The sequence below is a fragment of the Diabrotica virgifera genome, chromosome 4 (genome assembly GCF_917563875.1).
Source record: "Diabrotica virgifera virgifera chromosome 4, PGI_DIABVI_V3a".
NCBI lineage: Eukaryota > Metazoa > Arthropoda > Insecta > Coleoptera > Chrysomelidae > Diabrotica > Diabrotica virgifera.
In genome coordinates, this window is record NC_065446.1 from 138,494,193 (window position 1) to 138,513,346 (window position 19,154).

The following is a 19,154-nucleotide window of genomic DNA, read 5'->3' on the forward strand; positions in this document are numbered from 1 at the left end:
ATTCCCAGTACTACTTTACGGGGTTGAAGCATGGACCCTGACAGAATCGCTTTTAAAAAATCTAGAAGCATTTGAGATGTGGGTCTACCGCCGTATTCTGAAAATCAGTTGGGTAGAAAGAGTCACAAACGAAAGGGTTTTGCAACGTTTGAATAAAATTTGCGAAGTAGTGAACACGGTTAAAAGGCGCAAATTGGAATACTTTGGTCACATAATGCGTCACCCAGAAAAATATGACATACTTCACCTTGTCATGCAAGGTAAAATAATGGGAAAAAGAAGTGTGGGCCGCCGTACAACTTCTTGGCTTAAAAACCTACGCCAATGGTTTGAGAAAACTAGCACTGAACTATTTCGTGCGGCTCTAAATAAGACAGTGACTGTTAATATGCTGGGCAACATGAGAGCCAACGATCGACAAGCGGTCTCGGCACCTTAAGAAGAAGAAGAAGAAGGGGGAAAATTGGAGACATATTCGTAGGTATGGTTGTCTACCTTCAGATTCTCATGTCAATTCGAGTTTGTGCACTCCATATATTTTGTTTTACTTTCATTTATATATAGACCAAATGTAGCAGCTTTCCGTTTCAGCTCTATAGCTTTTTCGCTTAATACCCTTTTGTTACGGCTTATTATGGCAACATCATCCGCATATGCGCATATTTGCATAGATGTTGTATTAATACAGCCGTTCAAATCCAATTTTCTAAGAACAGCTTCTAAAGTTAGATTAAAAAGTGTTGTTGATAAGGCATCACCTTGCCTAACTCCATTGTCAATATCAAATGCCTCTGTCATATCTTCATCTATTCTCACCATAGCTTTGGAACCCTCCAACCCTTTGGAAGTGATTCGTAACCCATAAGTTTAACTAATTTATTTTACCCCCATTCCTAATTCGAAACCCCCATTTTAGACAAAACCTGGTACATTTTACCGCAGTTGAATAGGTTGAAAGATTTACAACAATCTACGAAGCACAGCTTTATTGCAATGTTGAATTTTTTGTATTTTTCTATGATCTGTCATGCGTTTAAAATGTGTTCCCTAGTACCATATCCAGGGACGAAGCCTACTTGTTCCTGCGCAATTTCAAAAAGTAAAGAAGGCTTAATCCTCTGTAGAATTTTGTGTAAAAGTATCTTATTGCAGTGCACAATTAGAGCAATTATGCGGAGTAGTCTACGTATCTGAGTATTTTTACTTCTTTGTGGTGTGTCTACACTCACAGATGTAGTTTTGATAAAACTTGTGTGTATTAATTGAGTCGTATTTCTGAGGCCGAAAAATTGCTGAAAAGAGCCCCATATAGTAAAAGGTATAACGCAAAACCAAAAGAAAAGCAACGAGAAATATGGGAGAATGAAGCCAATTTTGCGCGTCAGCAACATAGATATAATACGAATAGATAAGGTAAGTTATGGGCCGCTCTGTGCATCGAGGTGTAACGCCGATATCAATGACGCCATTGGTCAATATTTACGTTTAGTGGTCTAGCCATCTTTGTCTGTCATATGAGCGGGATCGCTTAGTAAAAAGAGACAGATTGACCACCGATCGACGGCCCGCGCGTTTCGCTATTTTGCTTAGTATGCCTTGTCTATTATTATTATGTCTATTGTCAGATGACGCGTAAAATTGGCTATCCGCTGTGAGCTCGTACGTAGAGGGGATATTTACAAATTCTCGAGCGCCAGTAGTGGCAAGTCTGTAAACGTTTACCGGAAATTTGACATAAATGTCAAAGTGATTAATGTAAAATTAAAATTAAAAACATTAATTATAAAAAATATTAGTTGGTCAAAGCTGTGGTATATATTTTTACCTTAAATATACTTACGTTTTAAATACTGAATTTAAGTTTTTTTAATGTTCCGTAATATGTAATTATAATTTAATCTAAAAATCTTAGCGCCATCTACACGATAATTGTGAAAGTATCCGAAGTAAGAAATTCATATTTTATCAATAGAACGTCAAAATGATTAGCAAAATCTTAAAAAAATCGATTACAATTTAATTAATTTTTTGCGTTGTAAATGTTAAGCGATAACAATTAAATAATAAATTTAAAAATTACCGGTGAAAGATAATTCCAGTAATCCGCTAGGAGCGCCACCAGCGAAGCTCAGAACGTCAGAACCTGAAGAATGTCGGCACGGAACTGGCAAGGGTGGAGGCATAGTCTGGAGAACGCCAAGGCTTGATTGGGCTGTAGTGAGATAAGAGAGATTGGAGACTCTTAATTCTCATCTGGTTTGGTAATATCCCAAATTTAACAACTGTGTTGGTTCATATAGGTACCCATTCATTCACAAATAGACCTCATCGCCAAAAATGATTTTTCTAAGCAAAATTATGGTCATTTTCCAACTATTCCGAGGCCTAGAATGGTTTATTTACCTACCTTCAGTCTCTGGGTCAGTTGAATTTTCTATAGATGCAGGACCAAGTCAAGATACAAAATTAGCCAACTTGCGAAATTCTGATTTCTTGAAAACGACGTGAAATTGACTGCCTCGGATTCTCCTGCAACCATTCACGGACAACCGCAATGTTTTCAGTATATCTTGCATTTCATTGATTTCCTGATATTGGTTGAACTTAGTTATTAACTGAACCAGTGGACTCAAATTTATCCACCGTTTTGATAAAATAATTTTATTAATTTCACGTTGTACACTATATCCATCAATGGTGATTTTACAAAATCGGCTGAAAAAATACCAACCAATTTGGCAGACGAAGCTTATTGCTGATACCAACTTTCAAAGTTGGAAAGTCTCTATTGAAGGACCCGTGAGGTGAAATTCCTCAATCATGGTAAGAAGCACACGTTAAGCTGGACACTCATGATACTGCGATGTCGAGGATGCAAATTCTGCATTACTGAAGTAGATAGGCCAGTGTGACTGCGGTCAAATTGTACGATTTTGTAGGATGCACGGTCACACACGATCAAATTTTTTTCCAATTAGTCTGAGATAATAACATAAGTCTAAAAACAAAAAAAGATATATATGTCATACCATGACAAAAAGTATAGTATCCTGACCTATGGGTATGAAAATGAATAATAAATAAGAAACCAAAAACAAAATAAAAGCAACAGGGATGGAATTCCAAAAGAGAAGCCTACAGAGTAGCAAGAAGAGATAGAATAAATAAATAACATAGAGATTGAGAAACAATTGGAATGAACTCAGATAAAACAGAAGAGATTAATTTGGTACAAGCATGTCAGAAGAGCAGACAAAAAATGTTGGATAAACAGAATAACAGAGTGAAGCCCGATAGGAGGAAGGAAGAGAGGCAGACTCCGAAAATCTTTCAGAGGCGAAGTGGACAAAGCAATGTAAAGAAGAAATCTTCAGGAAGGGGACTGGCAAAATAGAACAAACTAGACAAAACGGTTGTTGAGAGAATCAATACAGTGAAAACAGTTAGTTCTTTCTATATTGCCATTCGCCTTATTATATCTACAGAACCCATTATAGACAAATAATAATATTTTCGAACAGACAAGTCAACTAACGGCAATATTTTCACCATAAAACAAATTATCATGATTTTCAATCATTTCCAAATAAATTGTTATTTAGTCTAAGTTCTATTTTTTAAGCGTGTATTTCCAAAAACTTATTTACAAATCTCCTTTCGGAAACAAAGAAATGGAACATTGTCATTTTTCAACAAATATTGTTGTTTAGAAAATTTTGTACATTGTATCATAACTGTTACATAAGCTTAATTTACTGATAAATATTTTATAATTTTTGACCTTTTGTAAAGCATCCTTGAACCGATTCGGATAAAAGAAGTGTCAAATCGTAGACGCATCTGTAGGAAAAATTTAAGTATAACTAGGGTCAGGTTTGTTTGTTCGGAACAGATTCGCGCATTTATGTAAAAAATATGGACTTTGGATGATAAGAGTAATACTTTAGTTTATGTGGAACATTGTAGTTCCTTACGATTCAGCGGTTTTTTCTTCATCTAAAGGTGCCTATCTTCTTCCGTCTTCCGTCTTTCGTCATTTTGCCGACTATCTTTACCAAACTAAACGAACACACTGGACAAACTCAATTTGGTTTTAAGAATGGCTTCAGTGAAAGAGAAGCAAAAGATGTACAGATGTCAATTCTGATGCATACTTGTATTTTATAGACTTTCAGGAAACTTTTGACCTGGTGAAACATGATAAACTTGTGGCCGGTTTGCGGGATGCAAAGTAGTCGGGGCACACTTTAAACTATTTTATTAGTTTATTTACAACAAACTACATACTAAAACAAGTAAGAAAACTATGACAGTTCTTTTCGGAGTTTCTAAAATCTCTCCTGACAGACGTCCGTTAATCCGTCTCCTCTTCTTTCCCCAGCTGGTCAACACATATGTGGTCGTAGGTTAACTGTCAATCTGCCACAGGGCTCCCCTCCAGTGAGGAACCTACTGGTTTCGAACGGCAATGTTGACCTGTGTTACTCATCAGACGGTTGGCATATACATGTTCTTCCTGCACCTGTTGGGCCGCGGGAATATATGCTGGTTTGAGTCGATCCATGGAAATTCGTTGAGGAACATTTTTGACATCTACAGTTGGAAACTTGTCACTTCGTTCCAACACTCTGAACGGGCCGGTATAGTGAGGTGTAAGCGGAGGCTTTACTTTATCAGTCCGCACAAAGACATGACTCGTAGTCTGCAGATCCGAATGGACAAAGGCAGTGCGGACTGAATGATTGCTCGTCGGTACAGGCCGCAATGCTCCCATGGTCTGACGTAGTCGTTAGACAAAACTATGCTCGTCGGGTGTAGCAGCACTAGGGATAAGCAGCTGTCCAGGGAGACATATTGGGGTACCATACACTAACTCGAAGGCTGTACACGCAATGTCCTGTTTGAAAGTGTTTCGAAGGCTTAGCATGACCAGAGGGAGGGCCTCCACCCACGATACTGTGTCCGCGGCGATGAGAGCAGCCTTGAGCGTTCGGTGGAAACGTTCAATACATCCGTTTGACTGTGGGTGGTAGGCAGTGGTTTTAATATGTTGTACACCTAGCAATCTATTGAGCTGCCGAAATAAGTGGCTCTCAAATTGCCTACCTCGATCCGTTGTTATGGTTGCTGGCACACCAAACCGAGATATCCATCCCTCAAGGAGCTTCTGCGCAACAACTTCGGCTGTAATTTCCAAGATAGGTATGGCCTCGGGCCATCTCGTGAAACGATCGATGATTGTGAGCAGGTATCGAAAGTTCTGATTTGTTGGAAGTGGGCCCACAATGTCGACATGTACGTGTGCGAATCGATCGTCTGGCATTCCTATAGGTGTCACAGGTGTAACAGTGTGACGTCCAATTTTGGCACGTTGACATTGGATGCACTCTCGTGACCACTGCTTGACTTGGCGATTTATGTTATGTCACACAAAGCGTTCGGCAATCATTCGTAATGTAGCAGCATGTCCTGGGTGGGACTGCGTGTGGAACTTTGGGAAAACATCTCTCTGGAACACAGCTGGCACATAAACTCGTATACGACCATCTTGGACTGAACAATAAATAGGTCGTTGGCTATCTGGTAGAACTATGCGCTGAAGTTGTAACGAGCTAGCTGGATCGTTCAGGATCTGTTGAAGAGCCTCATCTCTAGTCTGAGCTTCGGATAGCCGGTTATAGTCAATGGTAATTTGTGTTGTGACAGCGTCTACTTCGGGTCGTGAGAGACAATCGGCAACGATATTGGCTGCACCCTGAATGTGTCGAATATCGGTCGAGAATTGTCCAATAAATTCTAGTTGGTGTCTCTGTCGTGGAGACTGCCGCTCATATCGCTGTTGGAAGGCAAACGATAAAGGCTTGTGGTCAGTATAAATGGTAAACGGCATGCCCTCAACAAAAAGGCGGAAGTGATGTATGCCACTGAATATTGCAAGCAGCTCTCGGTCATAAGTGCTATAGTTTCTCTCCGTCTTAGAAAGCTTTCGGGAGAAGAAAGCGATGGGCTGTAGGTGTTCACCTATAAGCTGTTGCAAAACACCGCCGATGGCAGCATCTGAGGCATCAACTGACATGTTCAATTGGACATTCGGTGCTGGAAAATCAATTCAGTCGACGCGGCCAAGAGTTCTTTGACTTTGGAGAAAGCTGCTGCAGCTGCTGGTGTTAATGTCAGTTCTTGCTGCTTTTTCTTTTGCTGAGATAGTAAGTCCGTTAATGGCATTAATTCATTCGCAGCATTTGGTAACCAACGTCTGTAGAAATTGAGCATACCCATAAACCGTCGTAGCTGTCGATAGGTCGTAGGTTGTGGAAAGTTGCGAATTGCGCTTACTTTAGCCGGCAATGGACGAACGCCAGTTGGGGAGACCGTGGCACCCAGGAAGTTTACTTCACGTTCACGGAATTTTGATTTATCCTTGTTGATTTGAAGTCCATTTGCTTCCAGAATCCTAAGTACTGATGCCAGGTGTTTCTCATGCTCGGTATCAGTCTCCGAGGCAATCAAAATATCGTCGTTGTATACATACACATATGAGCATTCTCGAAAAAGGTGATCGAGGACCTCTGGAACGTCTGGGCAGCATTTCGCAAACCAAATGGCATTCGGAGGAACTCGTAAAGCCCAAAGGGGGTTATTACAGCCGTTTTTTGTACATCCTTCGGGTGGACTGGAATTTGGTAAAAAGCACGTACCAAATCAATACAAGAGAAAATTCTTTTACCATGTAGCTGGTTAGCAAAATCCTGGATGTGCGGTATTGGGTACCGATCTGGTTTGGTCATGGCATTTAGACGGCGGAAATCTCCACAGGCACGCCATCGTCCATTGGACTTCTAAACCAAGTGAAGCGGACTGGCCCAAGATGACTTTGATGGTCGGATAATGCCTGCCTGCATTAGCTCGTTGGATTCGGCTCGTGCAGCTTGAAAACGATCTGGTGGAAGCCTTCGTGGTTTAGAAAATACTCTCGTATAGTGGCTGTCGGACGATCGTAAGGATGGGCAGTGGATAGACCTACTTCTGGTACTTTAACACGACGAGACACACAGGTAATACTACTTGATATATTTGCGCTTACTAGTCGTTTGTTTCTCATGTCTACACTAATGCCATAGTGTGTCAGAAAATCGGCTCCTATTATGGGTGTGGTGACATCTTCGACTACAAAAGTCCATGTTACAGGTTGGTCTAGACCAAGGTTTAGTGAAAGTTGTCTCTGTCCATACGTTTGGATGCACGATCCGGTGGCAGAATATAGGCATACAGCGCTGGGCTGAGTCGCAGTGCAGATAGTTTCCTCCAGCCGAAGAAACCATAGTTCTGGTTCATTGCGCCAAAACTCTGGAGCTTTTATGCCTACCCGTGCAATTATTGGGTGATCATTGGCTTCGTATGGTGTAGCATTATCGTTTGGCATTGTTTGGTCGTTATTTGTCATAATGTCGTCTTTAAATCGTTGTACTTACAGTTTTTTTTCTCGGGGTCACCAATGTGGCCGGTTTGCGGGATGCAAAGTAGTCGGGGTACACTTTAAACTATTTTATTAGTTTATTTACAACAAACTACATACTAAAACAAGTAAGAAAACTATGACAGTTCTTTTCGGAGTTTCTAAAATCTCTCCTGACAGACGTCCGTTAATCCGTCTCCTCTTCTTTCCCCAGCTGGTCAACACATATGTGGTCGTAGGTTAACTGTCAATCTGCCACAAACTAATAGATATTTTAAGGTCATGTAGTATCGACGATAAAGACTTAAGGATTCCAAACCTCTACCAGAAACAAAAGGCTAAAATCAGAATAAAAAGCGAAACATCGGGAAAAATCAAGATCAAGAAAGAAGATATTTAAGAAAGTTTTGAAAGGCACCTGGATGGTGTAATAATTATAAACGGGCAAATTATAAATAATCTGCGATATGCTGATGACACGGTCATTCTGGCAGAAATAACAAAAATAACGTACCTTGGAACTAACCTTGATGAAACTTGGGACCACTCACTAGAGATAAGAACACGTCTGGAAAAGGCACGTACTGTGTTTTACAAAAGGAAAAAAGTTCTATGCAACTGCCAGCTGGATATCTCATTGAGAAATAGAACACTTAAGTGCCATGTTTTCTCCACCTTGCTCTATGGTGTTGAAGCCTGGCCAATGACAGAAGCAACATAAAAAAGAATCCAAGCATTCGAACTCTGCTGTTACCGTAAAATGCTCAGAATATGCTGCATGAGCCATACGACAAATGCGAAAGTCTTGCGGAGGATGAACAACGAAAGAGAGCGTATGCTTATAATATAAGAACGGAAAACACAATATCTTGGTCATATAGAAATTATAATATATGTATAACACCGGTTTATAGCGTCCTGTGCCTTCCGGTTCCTATTCTCCAGCCGCGTCGATCTGTCCAATCTCCTGGTCGGAGATCTCTCTCAGACATGGCTTTCTGGATTCCACTTATCCAGGTTGTTTTCGGTCTGCCCCTTTTCCTTCTTTCCGGGGGTTTCCATTCCATTATTAGCTCTGGGAGTCGATGTTCCTCCATTCTTTGTATATGGCCATACCAACAAAGTTGTTTTTGTTGGACTTCTTCAATTATGTTTGTTTTTCCATTCATAATATCTCGTACCCGTTCATTCGTTATATGTGAGAGTCTGGAGATGCAGGCCGATCTTCGTCAGAAGTCCATTTCCAGTGCGAGCAACTTCTGTTCTGTTCGCTTATTCAGTTGCCAGGTTTCACATCCATACAATACCACGCTTTTAAAGATGCTATTATAAAGCTGTGTTTTCTTTTCTTTTGAACTTTGAGCTCAGAAGGAGCTTTGAAGCTCCTATTACCTTCTTTCCTTTCATAATTCTTTCCTCTATTTCTAATTCTGTCATTCCCCTTTGTTGGATTCTCGTTCCAAGGTATACATAATCTTACCTTGGCTCGATAACCATATCATCCTCTAGTTGTAACTCACTTTTCTGTCCTCCTATACACATATATTTGGTTTTCTTTATATTAACGTATAGGCCCCATTTTTTGTATTCTCGAAACAGCCGGTTTATCGTAAATATTAGATCATCTTTATCCTGGGCAATCACCACCTGATCGTCAGAAAAATGCAGTGTGTATAGTGTTACGTCATCGTTTAGCTGTATCCCCATTCCAGAACACGATTTCCGCTACTTATTCAAGACCTCATGTATATAGATTTTAAACAGTGTTGGCGATAAGCTGCATCCCTGTCGTAGTCCTTTATTCACCATGAAGCTATTGGATAATCCGCTGTTGATTTTTATGTTTGCTTGGATTTTGTTGTAGAATTGTTGCACTGCTTTTATTAAAGTTATATTAATAGGGGATTTTTCCAGGACTTGCCATAATTTACAAAGTTTTACGGTATCATATGCCTTAGTTAGATCGACGAATAGTAGATGCAGTTCTCTGTCTCTGGCTACTTTTTTTTCGTTGAGTTGGTTGATCGTAAAGATTTGGTCGATACAGGATCTTCCAGAGTTTTTAGAGTTTTCCCATATAATCTGTTGAAGGTGCTGGTTACAGTAATACAGCGATAGTTTTTGCAGCCTTCCTTGTTACCCATTTTGTGTATTGGGGTTATCCATCCTGTTTTCCAATTTTCTGGTAGGTTTTTCCATTTGTGTAGTTGTTAAAAATTATGGTTATTAGTTTGATCAATTTTGCAGTTCCATTTTTTATAAGTTCCGCTGGGATTGCTTCTGGACCACATGCTTTTTTATTTTTTAGTGATTTAATTATTCTCTCAACGAATTCGTCATTTAATTCTACGACTAGTGTTTTGGTGATGTATTTATGTATTCCTGTCTATTTTCTTGAAGTTCTTCTTTTTAGTGGGTTTTCCATTTCTTTAAATCAATCATTTGAAGGTTTGTATTATTTAAGTAAGAAATTAAAAGTATAAAATGCTCCAATTTATAATCGAAGGCAAAATCTATATCAAAAGAAGACAAGGAAGAAGACGTACCTCTTGGCTTAAAAACCTACGACAATGGACGAATATGAACCATATGAACCATAGAACTATTCAGGGCGGCTGCAAATAAGATTAAATGGGCAAATGTAATTGCCAACATGCTTAACTATAAGGCACCGTAAGAAGAAGAATCTTTACCACAGATTACCATAAAAATTGGATTGTATTTTAAAATATAGAGAAAGGAATAGAAATATAGAGGAAAAATGGAAAAATCTAAAAATTAAGCATAATAATAGCAGTGGAAGAAACATAATGCAAAAAAATCGAAATATAAACACGAGGAAAACCGAAAGGTGCACATACGAGATGCAAGAAAAGTAAAGAGATTACTGGTGTGAGTTTATACTGAATCTCACCCCACCGTGGCAAAAGGGGGTTTAATTTTACCTTTTGCCTAATTGGACGTACGTAAATATTTTTGGACCATACGCATGTTCCCAAAGTAATGTAATTGTCCTTTGATTGTACAAAACAGTGAACTGTTAGGAGAACTGGGTCTAATATTTAATTTGGTTTGGTTTTAAAGTTACTAATTAACACGACAATAAGGGTTGTGTATTAGCGAGAAATAAAGGTATTCAGCGAACAAAACATTTATTAACAAAAAAAACAACGAGTTTAACAAATAAGCGGCTTAACGATAAATTATATTCTTAATAGCGAACGAAAGAAAGTAAGAGTCTTTTTAATCTATTAATTATTGAGGAGAGCGTATTTTTACGGCGAAAAGAGACGCACAAGCGAACAGAGTGTTCACCGCTGAGAGTAAAGAGGGACTACTGAAATTCTATTCAAATCTCTGCATTATTATCTTTGATAGTTTACACTATTCGCCCTGAAAAGGGCCACACACATGTTACACTTCTTTGGCAAAATGACCTGCTTACCTAGAAACGATAAAAATGCAGCTATATGTCTATTTTATGAAACACACAACGCTACACTTAAGTTTTTCAGAGAATTAAATATTTTAAACACAATACAGGTTGTCCCAACATATTTACAAGAGAGATATTTTTATAAAAGCAAATTAATGTAAATAACTGTTGTTTTCACAACAATTACTACATTTACAAAAACAAGAAAGGAAGTCATAAAGCAGTCAAAGAAGCCAAAGAGAGGTGTTTCGGTAGAAAATAATACAAAACTACATTTAAAGAGCTCAAATATAGGGATGCGAAGAAATAGAGCAGTGGAAGGAGTGTGTCAAGGGTGCATTTTGTCCCCTCTATTATTTAATATCTATGCCGAACATATCATCAGAGCTTCTCTTGAAGATGGCCCTGAAGGTGTCAGAGGCAATGGAATCATCATTAACAACAATGTGAGAAATGCCGATAAAACCATAGTATTAGCGGAAATAGAAGACTAACTAAAAGTATTGATGAACATATTATCAGAAGAAAGTCACAGGCTGGGCTTGGACATTAACTCTTCCAAAACCAAAATCATGGTATTCCACAAGAACCCTCATGAACAAATTTCACCCACCATACAAATAAATGGTATTGCCCTTTAGAGTTCCCAAAGCTTTATATACCTGGACAGAGAGCTAAATATTCAGCTAGACCACGCAAAAAAAATTAGAAGACGCATTGAAATAACAAGATCTGGTTTCATGAAGATGCGTAAAATGCTCTGTAACCCCAAGCTATCGGTCACAATAAGATCGAGAACGCTAAAATATTATGTGTGGTCTCTATTACTCTATGGCTGTGAGATCTGTACATTAAAACAGTATAATCAACAAAGGGCCTAGCCGGGTAAGATGATGAAAAGTGCCTCCAACTCGATTCGAATTCCATATAGGTCACCGTTTAGCATATATAGTGAAACTAACTTCCTGAAATTTTTAGCCTCCTAGGTGGTCATGTGACCCACCTAGAGCCTAATTAGAGTTTTTATGTTTTTATTTATTATCTCAGCCGCATCGAGAACTAGCGAAAAACTTTAAACAAAAAAATTGTAAGCTTTAAAAAGTTCTGTCCGAATTTTTTTTTTTTTTTTTTGGCGGGAAATTTAAATTTTAGAACGATTTTAAAATTTTAAAATAGTATAAAAAAATAACTAAGACATTCGTTTTCACGAAAAAAATATATAACGTGTATTTTTGCATAATGTTTCACCCTGAATTTTTTCAAATTTTTAAAATTGTTGAAACTCACATTTAAAAATAAAATACCGCATTTTTTCGTTTTTTTTTTCGTTTTTTGATACAATTTTGTACATATTTTTCAAAAAAGGTAACATAGTCACTGGAGTAGGTAAAAAACTGAAAAATAATTGGGGTTTGCTTAATAAAAATTTTTCTGTAACGCCATCCATTTTCAAGATACAGGGCGTTGAAGAAAAGAAAATTTTACTCATTTTTTACGATTTTGCCGAAACTACTGGCAACATTGTAATAAAACTTGGCAAGAGATAGTTGTTGTGCATGTTTTGACATACAATTAAGGATTTGATATTCATCATTGGCGCGCTTAGGGGTAATGGCCTGAAATTTTCAAAGAAAAAAAGATAGTATGCCATTGACATATTTAAAATTAAAAATCATTTTTGAATTTCTCGTTCAATTTTCAATAAAAAAACTATCTTCTTATTTTTTCAGACGGGGCGCCGTTTTGCTGCAAAAAATAAAATATCTTAACGCTTCCAAAGTAATCGAATTAGTTTTTATAACGGATGTATTAGTTTATGTAAAACAACATCAGAAGAGCTGCTGAAAGGAACAGTTGGTGGGTTTGGAATAGGCGAACGAAATGAGAGAGGAAAAAGGCTATTACAATTTGTCCTCGACACTGAACTTAGTATCATGAACACCATGTTTAAACATCACCCGCGAAGACTATCAACTTGAACTTCACCAGGGGGAAGATATAAAAATCAAATAGATTATATTCTTGTCAGCAAACGATGGAAAAGTTCGGTAGTAAACGTAAAGACAAAACCAGCGGCGGATTGCGGAACAGACCATAAACTGTTACAATCCGAATTCCGTATCAAATTTTGTAAGAAAATTGAAACAACTAGAACAATTAAATATATTCCTAAAGAGCCTGGAAAATACAAAGAAACACTAAGATATAGTAACACACCAAACATTACTGGCGATCCCAATCAAACATGGGAACATACAAAGACGTGGATTATAGACGCAATAAATATTACAAACCCCAAAGAAACCCAACGGAAAGAAAAACACTGGATGACTGATGAGACACTGAACCTAGTAGAAGAACGAAGAAATATTAGAAACAACGCTGCAAATCCAACAGAAACTGAAAACAAGATAGCAGATATAAACAGACGCATAAAATCATCAAGTAGAAGAGACAAAAATAATCACATTAAAGAAATATGCAAACAACTAGAAGAACACGCCGACCATCAAGAATCTAGAGAACTGTTTGCCAAAGTGAAATACTTATTTAAACCACAAAAGCAGGTCATTAAAGATAACTTGAGAACGATCACCACCAATGCAGAGGACATAGCAGCGACATGGAAAAATACTGTGAAATGCTGTTTCATAGTGACCATGAAGACGTGAATCCAGAAGAAATAAATGACGAAAAGGAACCACATATTTTGAAACCGGAAACAGAAACCGCAATAAAAAAATTGAAACCTAGAAAATCTCAAGGAGAAGACGGAATCACGGCGGAAGCACTTAAAGAAATGGGAGACATAGGAGTTGAAGTGATGTTCAAACTGTGTAATGAAATCTGGAACACAGAAAAATGGCCAGATGATTGGTGTAAGCTTACTTTCATACCCATTTATAAGAAAGGCTCACCAACTGATTGTAATAACTACCGCACTATAGCCCTAATCTCCCACGCAAGTAAAGTCCTTCTAACTATAATTAACGAGAGATTAAAATCAATACTTTTACCACAGATCCCACAAGAACAATGTGGATTTGTCCCTGGAAGAGGCACACGAGAACAAATTCTTAATCTCAGACAAATTATAGAAAAATCTAGAGAATTTAATCTAGAAACATATTTGTGCTTCGTCGCCTACTCGAAAGCGTTCGATAATGTAAAGTGGCATAAAATGTGGGGAATACTGAGAGACATGGGTACCCCCGAACATCTAATATACCTGCTGAAACAACTGTATATCAACAACACAGCAAACGTAAGAGTCAACAACACATACTCCGATAATTTTAAACTAAAAACCGGTGTTCGTCAAGGATGTATTATCTCTCCCTGGTATTCAATATATATAGCGAACACATCATGCGCATTGTATTCGACGGATGGCTAAGAGGAATATCAGTCGGAGGCCGAAAAATCAGCAATCTCCGCTATGCTGACGACACTTTAGTACTAGCATCATCAACAAATGAACTTGAATACATCATGTACAGACTAGATACTATTAGTCGTGAATATGGACTTAAAATTAATGTACAGAAGACCAAGGTAATGATAATCGATCGAATTAGAAATAACCAGCCGGAAATACGAAACGTAGCGGGGTTTGAAGTGGTAAGCCGTTTCAATTACTTAGGTTCTGTTATCACAAACAATGGTGGATGCGAAGAAGAAATACGCCGACGCCTTACAGTGGCCAGATCAGCAACGGTCAAACTCACTAAAATATGGAAAGATACGGCCATAACCAGGAACACGAAACTGCGCCTGGTACGAACGCTTATCTTTCCTATCGCTACCTATGCTTCAGAAACTTGGACCATTAAAAGTCCGACTCACGACGTATAATGGCCTTTGAAATGTGGGTATATCGTAGAATGATGCGCATACCCTGGACAGCACATCGCACCAATATCTCAATATTATCAGAACTCGACATCAACACTAGGCCTACCACCATCTTCAACCAAAATATATTGAGGTACTTTGGACACATTACTAGACGAAGAGAAGGCATGGAGAGGATAGTGGTTGAAGGCAAGGTAGAGGGTAAGAGAACTCGAGGAAGATCGCCACTCCGATGGTCAGACCAAATAAAATGCGCCACCGGTTACTCTCTGTCTGAGGCAGCACACCGCGCCCAGGAGAGAGAAGAATGGATAGCAACCATTCGTCAAATACCATAACGTCACCACATCCTTAGGAAGGATAAAGGATAGAGGAGAAGGAGTTTATGTACATAGATGTAGAAACTACTACATAATAGTACATAGTATTTTATTTCATAGAAGTTCGAATACTTTGTAAGAGTTAAGATGTTTTATTTTTTGAATAAAAATGGCGCGTCGTATGAAATAATAGGAAGATAGATTTTTTGTCACAAAATGAACGATTATTAATTTGAAATATGTCAGTGGCGTAATATCTTTTTTCTTTAAAACGTTCAGATCATTACCCTATACGCGCCAATGATAAATATAAAATTCTCAATTGTATGTCAAAAAATGCACAACAACTACCTCTTAAAACTCGCCAAATTTTATTACAATGTTGCCAGTAGTTTCGGCAAAATCGTAAAAAATGTGTAAAATTTTGTTTTCTTCAACGCCCTGTGTCTTGAAAATGAATGGCATTACAAAAAATTTTTATTAAGCAAACCTCAATTATTTTTCAATATTTTACCTATTCTAGAGACATTGTTACCTGTTTTAAAAAATATGTATAAAATTGTATAAAAAAAAAACGAAAAAAAAAAACGAAAAAATGCGGTTTTTTATTTTTAAAGGTGCGTTTCACCAATTTTAAAAATTTGAAAAAAATCAGGGTGAAATATTATGCAAAAATACACGTTACATATTTTTTTCGTGAAAACGAATGTCTTAGTTATTTATTTATACTCATTTAAAATTTTAAAGTCGTTCTAAAATTTAAATTTCCGGCCAAAAATAAAAAAAAAATCGGACAGAACTTTTTAAAGCTTACAAGTTTTTTATTTAAAGTTTTTCGCTAGTTTCTAAATAAAGTAACTGATAAAATGGTACAGCATAAGGTTTTTAATAAAACTTTAACCACCAAACATAGCTGACAACGTAGCTCTCGACCGATTATTTTAATCCGTTTGTCCTTTGTCCAGTGTGTGCTAATTATATTATTTTTTAAGTAAATGTTCACAACATTCCGGGATGTGCTTGATAACTCCTTTTTTGACGAAGTATCCCTGATGATGCTTTGAAATCTAAAGTCCTTGAGTAAGATTTAATAAATAACTAATGGTCGACATCTGCATTTTATTTGCAAATTCATATGTTCGAGCATTCAACCGTATCTTATTGTTTATACATGCGACGAAGAAGTAAAAGCTGGAATTTTTTCTTTATTGCTGCGAAACATGGAGGTTAAATGTCGACAATTCATTCTTCCTCCTTATAAGCAAATCTGCTTATTCATTGGCGAATAGATACCTCTATGGAAGGTTGTCACTACATATTTTGCGCTGTCGACCGATATTTCTTCTACCGATTGGTAATTTATCTCTTCCTATTTGGAAGAGGTATGTATAAAATAGAGGCGTTTGAGATGTAGTGATAATATAAAATGCTGAAAATTTTCTGAACTACACATACTACTATCAACGAAAAAGACCTTTTTTTTGGGAGGTGGGAATCTTCGCAAGACCGTCTGGGAAGGTGTCCCAGGTGTGTCGGATTCAGTCCGTCCTACTTCATCTTGACGGGCCGCCTACCGACTAAACCCACCCCCTCTTTCTCCAGCCGACGAGTCTGGAACCGCTCTTAGCGAGCATGTCTGACCCGTCGACCTTACTCCTAACTTCCCTCTGGCACTCTTCGCGTGCATTCCATGCATTGGTTGGCCCCCCGTTCCCCCCTCCCGCACAAGCCTTGCGCCAGACCGGCCGGTGAAGCGACCGTCCACGCGCAACCCATGTGCGGGCTGGGTGACCAGCGGGCCCCCATCTACGATGGAACTAGCAAAACAGAACCAGTTGGCAATTACGAGTAACACCAATCATTCATACATTCATCAATTCACACTCGCACTCATACCCATTTACTCCAGGTTAAAAAAGGGAGGCAGTCAGCGAGGTGGGATGTAAAATGTCCTCCCCCACTAGCTGCCCCAGGACAGAACAAAAAAAATAACAAAGAAACAGAAAATAGACAGAATGAAAACAATACCCAAGACAGTCGGCATGGACCAGACTTAGAGAGTCTGCCCCATACTGGCTATCTGTTACAACGTGCACCAAATAAATAAATAAATAAATACATGAATAAAATTTGTTAAAAAAAGAAAATTCTTGAAATAATGTTGATTACGTTAATAAATAAATAAAATGAATAAATAAAGCACAATAAAATAATAAATAAATAAGTAAAACTAGATAAAAAATATATATGTATATAGGCAGACAGCGAAGTTTGGATGTAAAGTGTCCTCCCTCCGCTGGCTGCCTTCTACGACAGAAGACACCGTTATAAAATAAATAAACGCTCATCCCTCCTGCAGTCGCCTCTCTTTTTCTTCTTTATGCTTTATGGTCTTTGTGACAAAAGCAATGATCAGATCGAAGTCTCGCTTGCTGTCTATAGCTTTATCGATTAGCTCGCCAGGCTCGCCTAGAGGGGATCCCAGGCCCAGCTGCAGCTCGGTACGCTCCGCGTGATATGCGGGGCATACGAACACGACATACCGCGCGTCATCTACCACCCCACACTCAGGACATAGATTGTTCTCGATTTTCCCTACCCGATGGGTATATTTCCTGAACGATCCATGCCCCGTCAAAAACTGTGTGAAGTAATAGTTGACGCGCCGATGCCGACACCCGTACCACCTCACTACGTCCGGGATCAGGGATCTCGTCCAGTCCGCTTTTCCGACTTCGGCTGCCCATTCCCTCTGCCACATCTCTAAAATTGTAGCTCTTTCCTGTGACCCTGAAACTATCGCCCCGTCGCTCCTCCGGTACATTCCGACTCTCTCCCTGGCCAGGATGTGCACCGGCACAGAACCAGCCACCACCTGTAAGGCAATGGTTGATACAGTTCTGTACGCACTGCACACCCTGATCAGGGGTTTTCTTTGGGCCCTAAGAAGCATATCTTTGTATTTTTTCATCCGAAGGACCTCGTGCCACACTGGGGCCCCGTATAGTATTATAGATAATATAGATTGTAGCACTACTGTTCTCTTTTGGGATCCGGGCCCACCGATGTTGGGCATAAATTTGTTCAGTGTTGAGGTCCTCCTTTCCGCCTTCCGACATGCTTCTTGCACATGTTTTCCGAAAGAAAGCCTGTCATCTAACGTTATTCCCAGGTACCTAACTGTCCTTTGGGGTCTTATTTCGGAGCCTTGATATTTAAAAGTTATCTCGTTTCTCTTTCTTGGTCCCCTTAGGATTATTGCTTCTGTCTTTTCTACTGCTAGTCTTAGGTCATTCTTTTCTATCCACGCCGCGGTCGTTCGTATCGCTTCATTTACTTTTTCTGTTATTCCCCAATTCGTATCGTCTTCGACCAGTAGGGCTAGATCGTCCGCGTATGCTATCGCTCTCACTCCTCTCTTCCTGTGTATTTCTAGTACCCCGTTATATAGTATGTTCCAAAGTAAGGGTCCCAGGACTGACCCCTGGGGTACTCCTGCAGTCATTTCTTTCTTTTTCTTCTTTGATATGCATACGGATCTTTCAGTTAGATAGTCCTTTATTATGTTGGACACATACTCTGGAGCCCCAAATTCGACGATTCCATCTACTATGAGGCCCCAGTTGGCCGAGTTAAAAGCATTTTTTATGTCCAACAGAACAAGGACCACCCATCTTTTCTTGCTTGCCTTAGCCGCGTCCCTTATCCAGGTCTCGGCATCGACTGTCGATCTGCCTTTTCGAAATCCATATTGTTGATTTGATAGCACTCTCTCATCTTCCAACACGCCTTCCAGTCTCCTCTTGATAAGTCTTTCATAGAACTTACCAACGCAGCCCAGGAGGCATATTGGCCGATAAGAGGCTGCTGAATCGGGGGGTTTCCCAGGCTTTAGAAGCAGAACCAAGTTCGCTTCCTTTAAGTCCCTGGGAAACTCTTGCTTCTGCAGTAAATCGTTACATATTCTTCTGATCAAACCTGGTTTCTCTGTTACTATAATCTTTATTGCCTCTGGTGGCAGCCTGTCAGGGCCAGGAGCTTTCCCTGTCTTCATCTCCTGACCAGCGGTTTTTATTTCTTCTTCCGT

General features: G+C 38.9%; 1 protein-coding gene across 1 annotated transcript in view; it reads right to left on the reverse strand.

Annotated features, from left to right (window-relative positions):
* The window catches only part of LOC114337290 (uncharacterized), a 39,739-nt gene extending 37,541 nt beyond the window's left edge, over positions 1–2,198 (reverse strand). Inside the window, exon 1 of the mRNA XM_050648394.1 lies at positions 2,081–2,198. Coding sequence (XP_050504351.1) covers positions 2,081–2,183 — 103 coding nt within the window. The 5' untranslated portion in view covers positions 2,184–2,198. The remainder of the gene's footprint in view (positions 1–2,080) is intronic.
* Between the last annotated feature and the right edge of the window lie 16,956 nt (positions 2,199–19,154).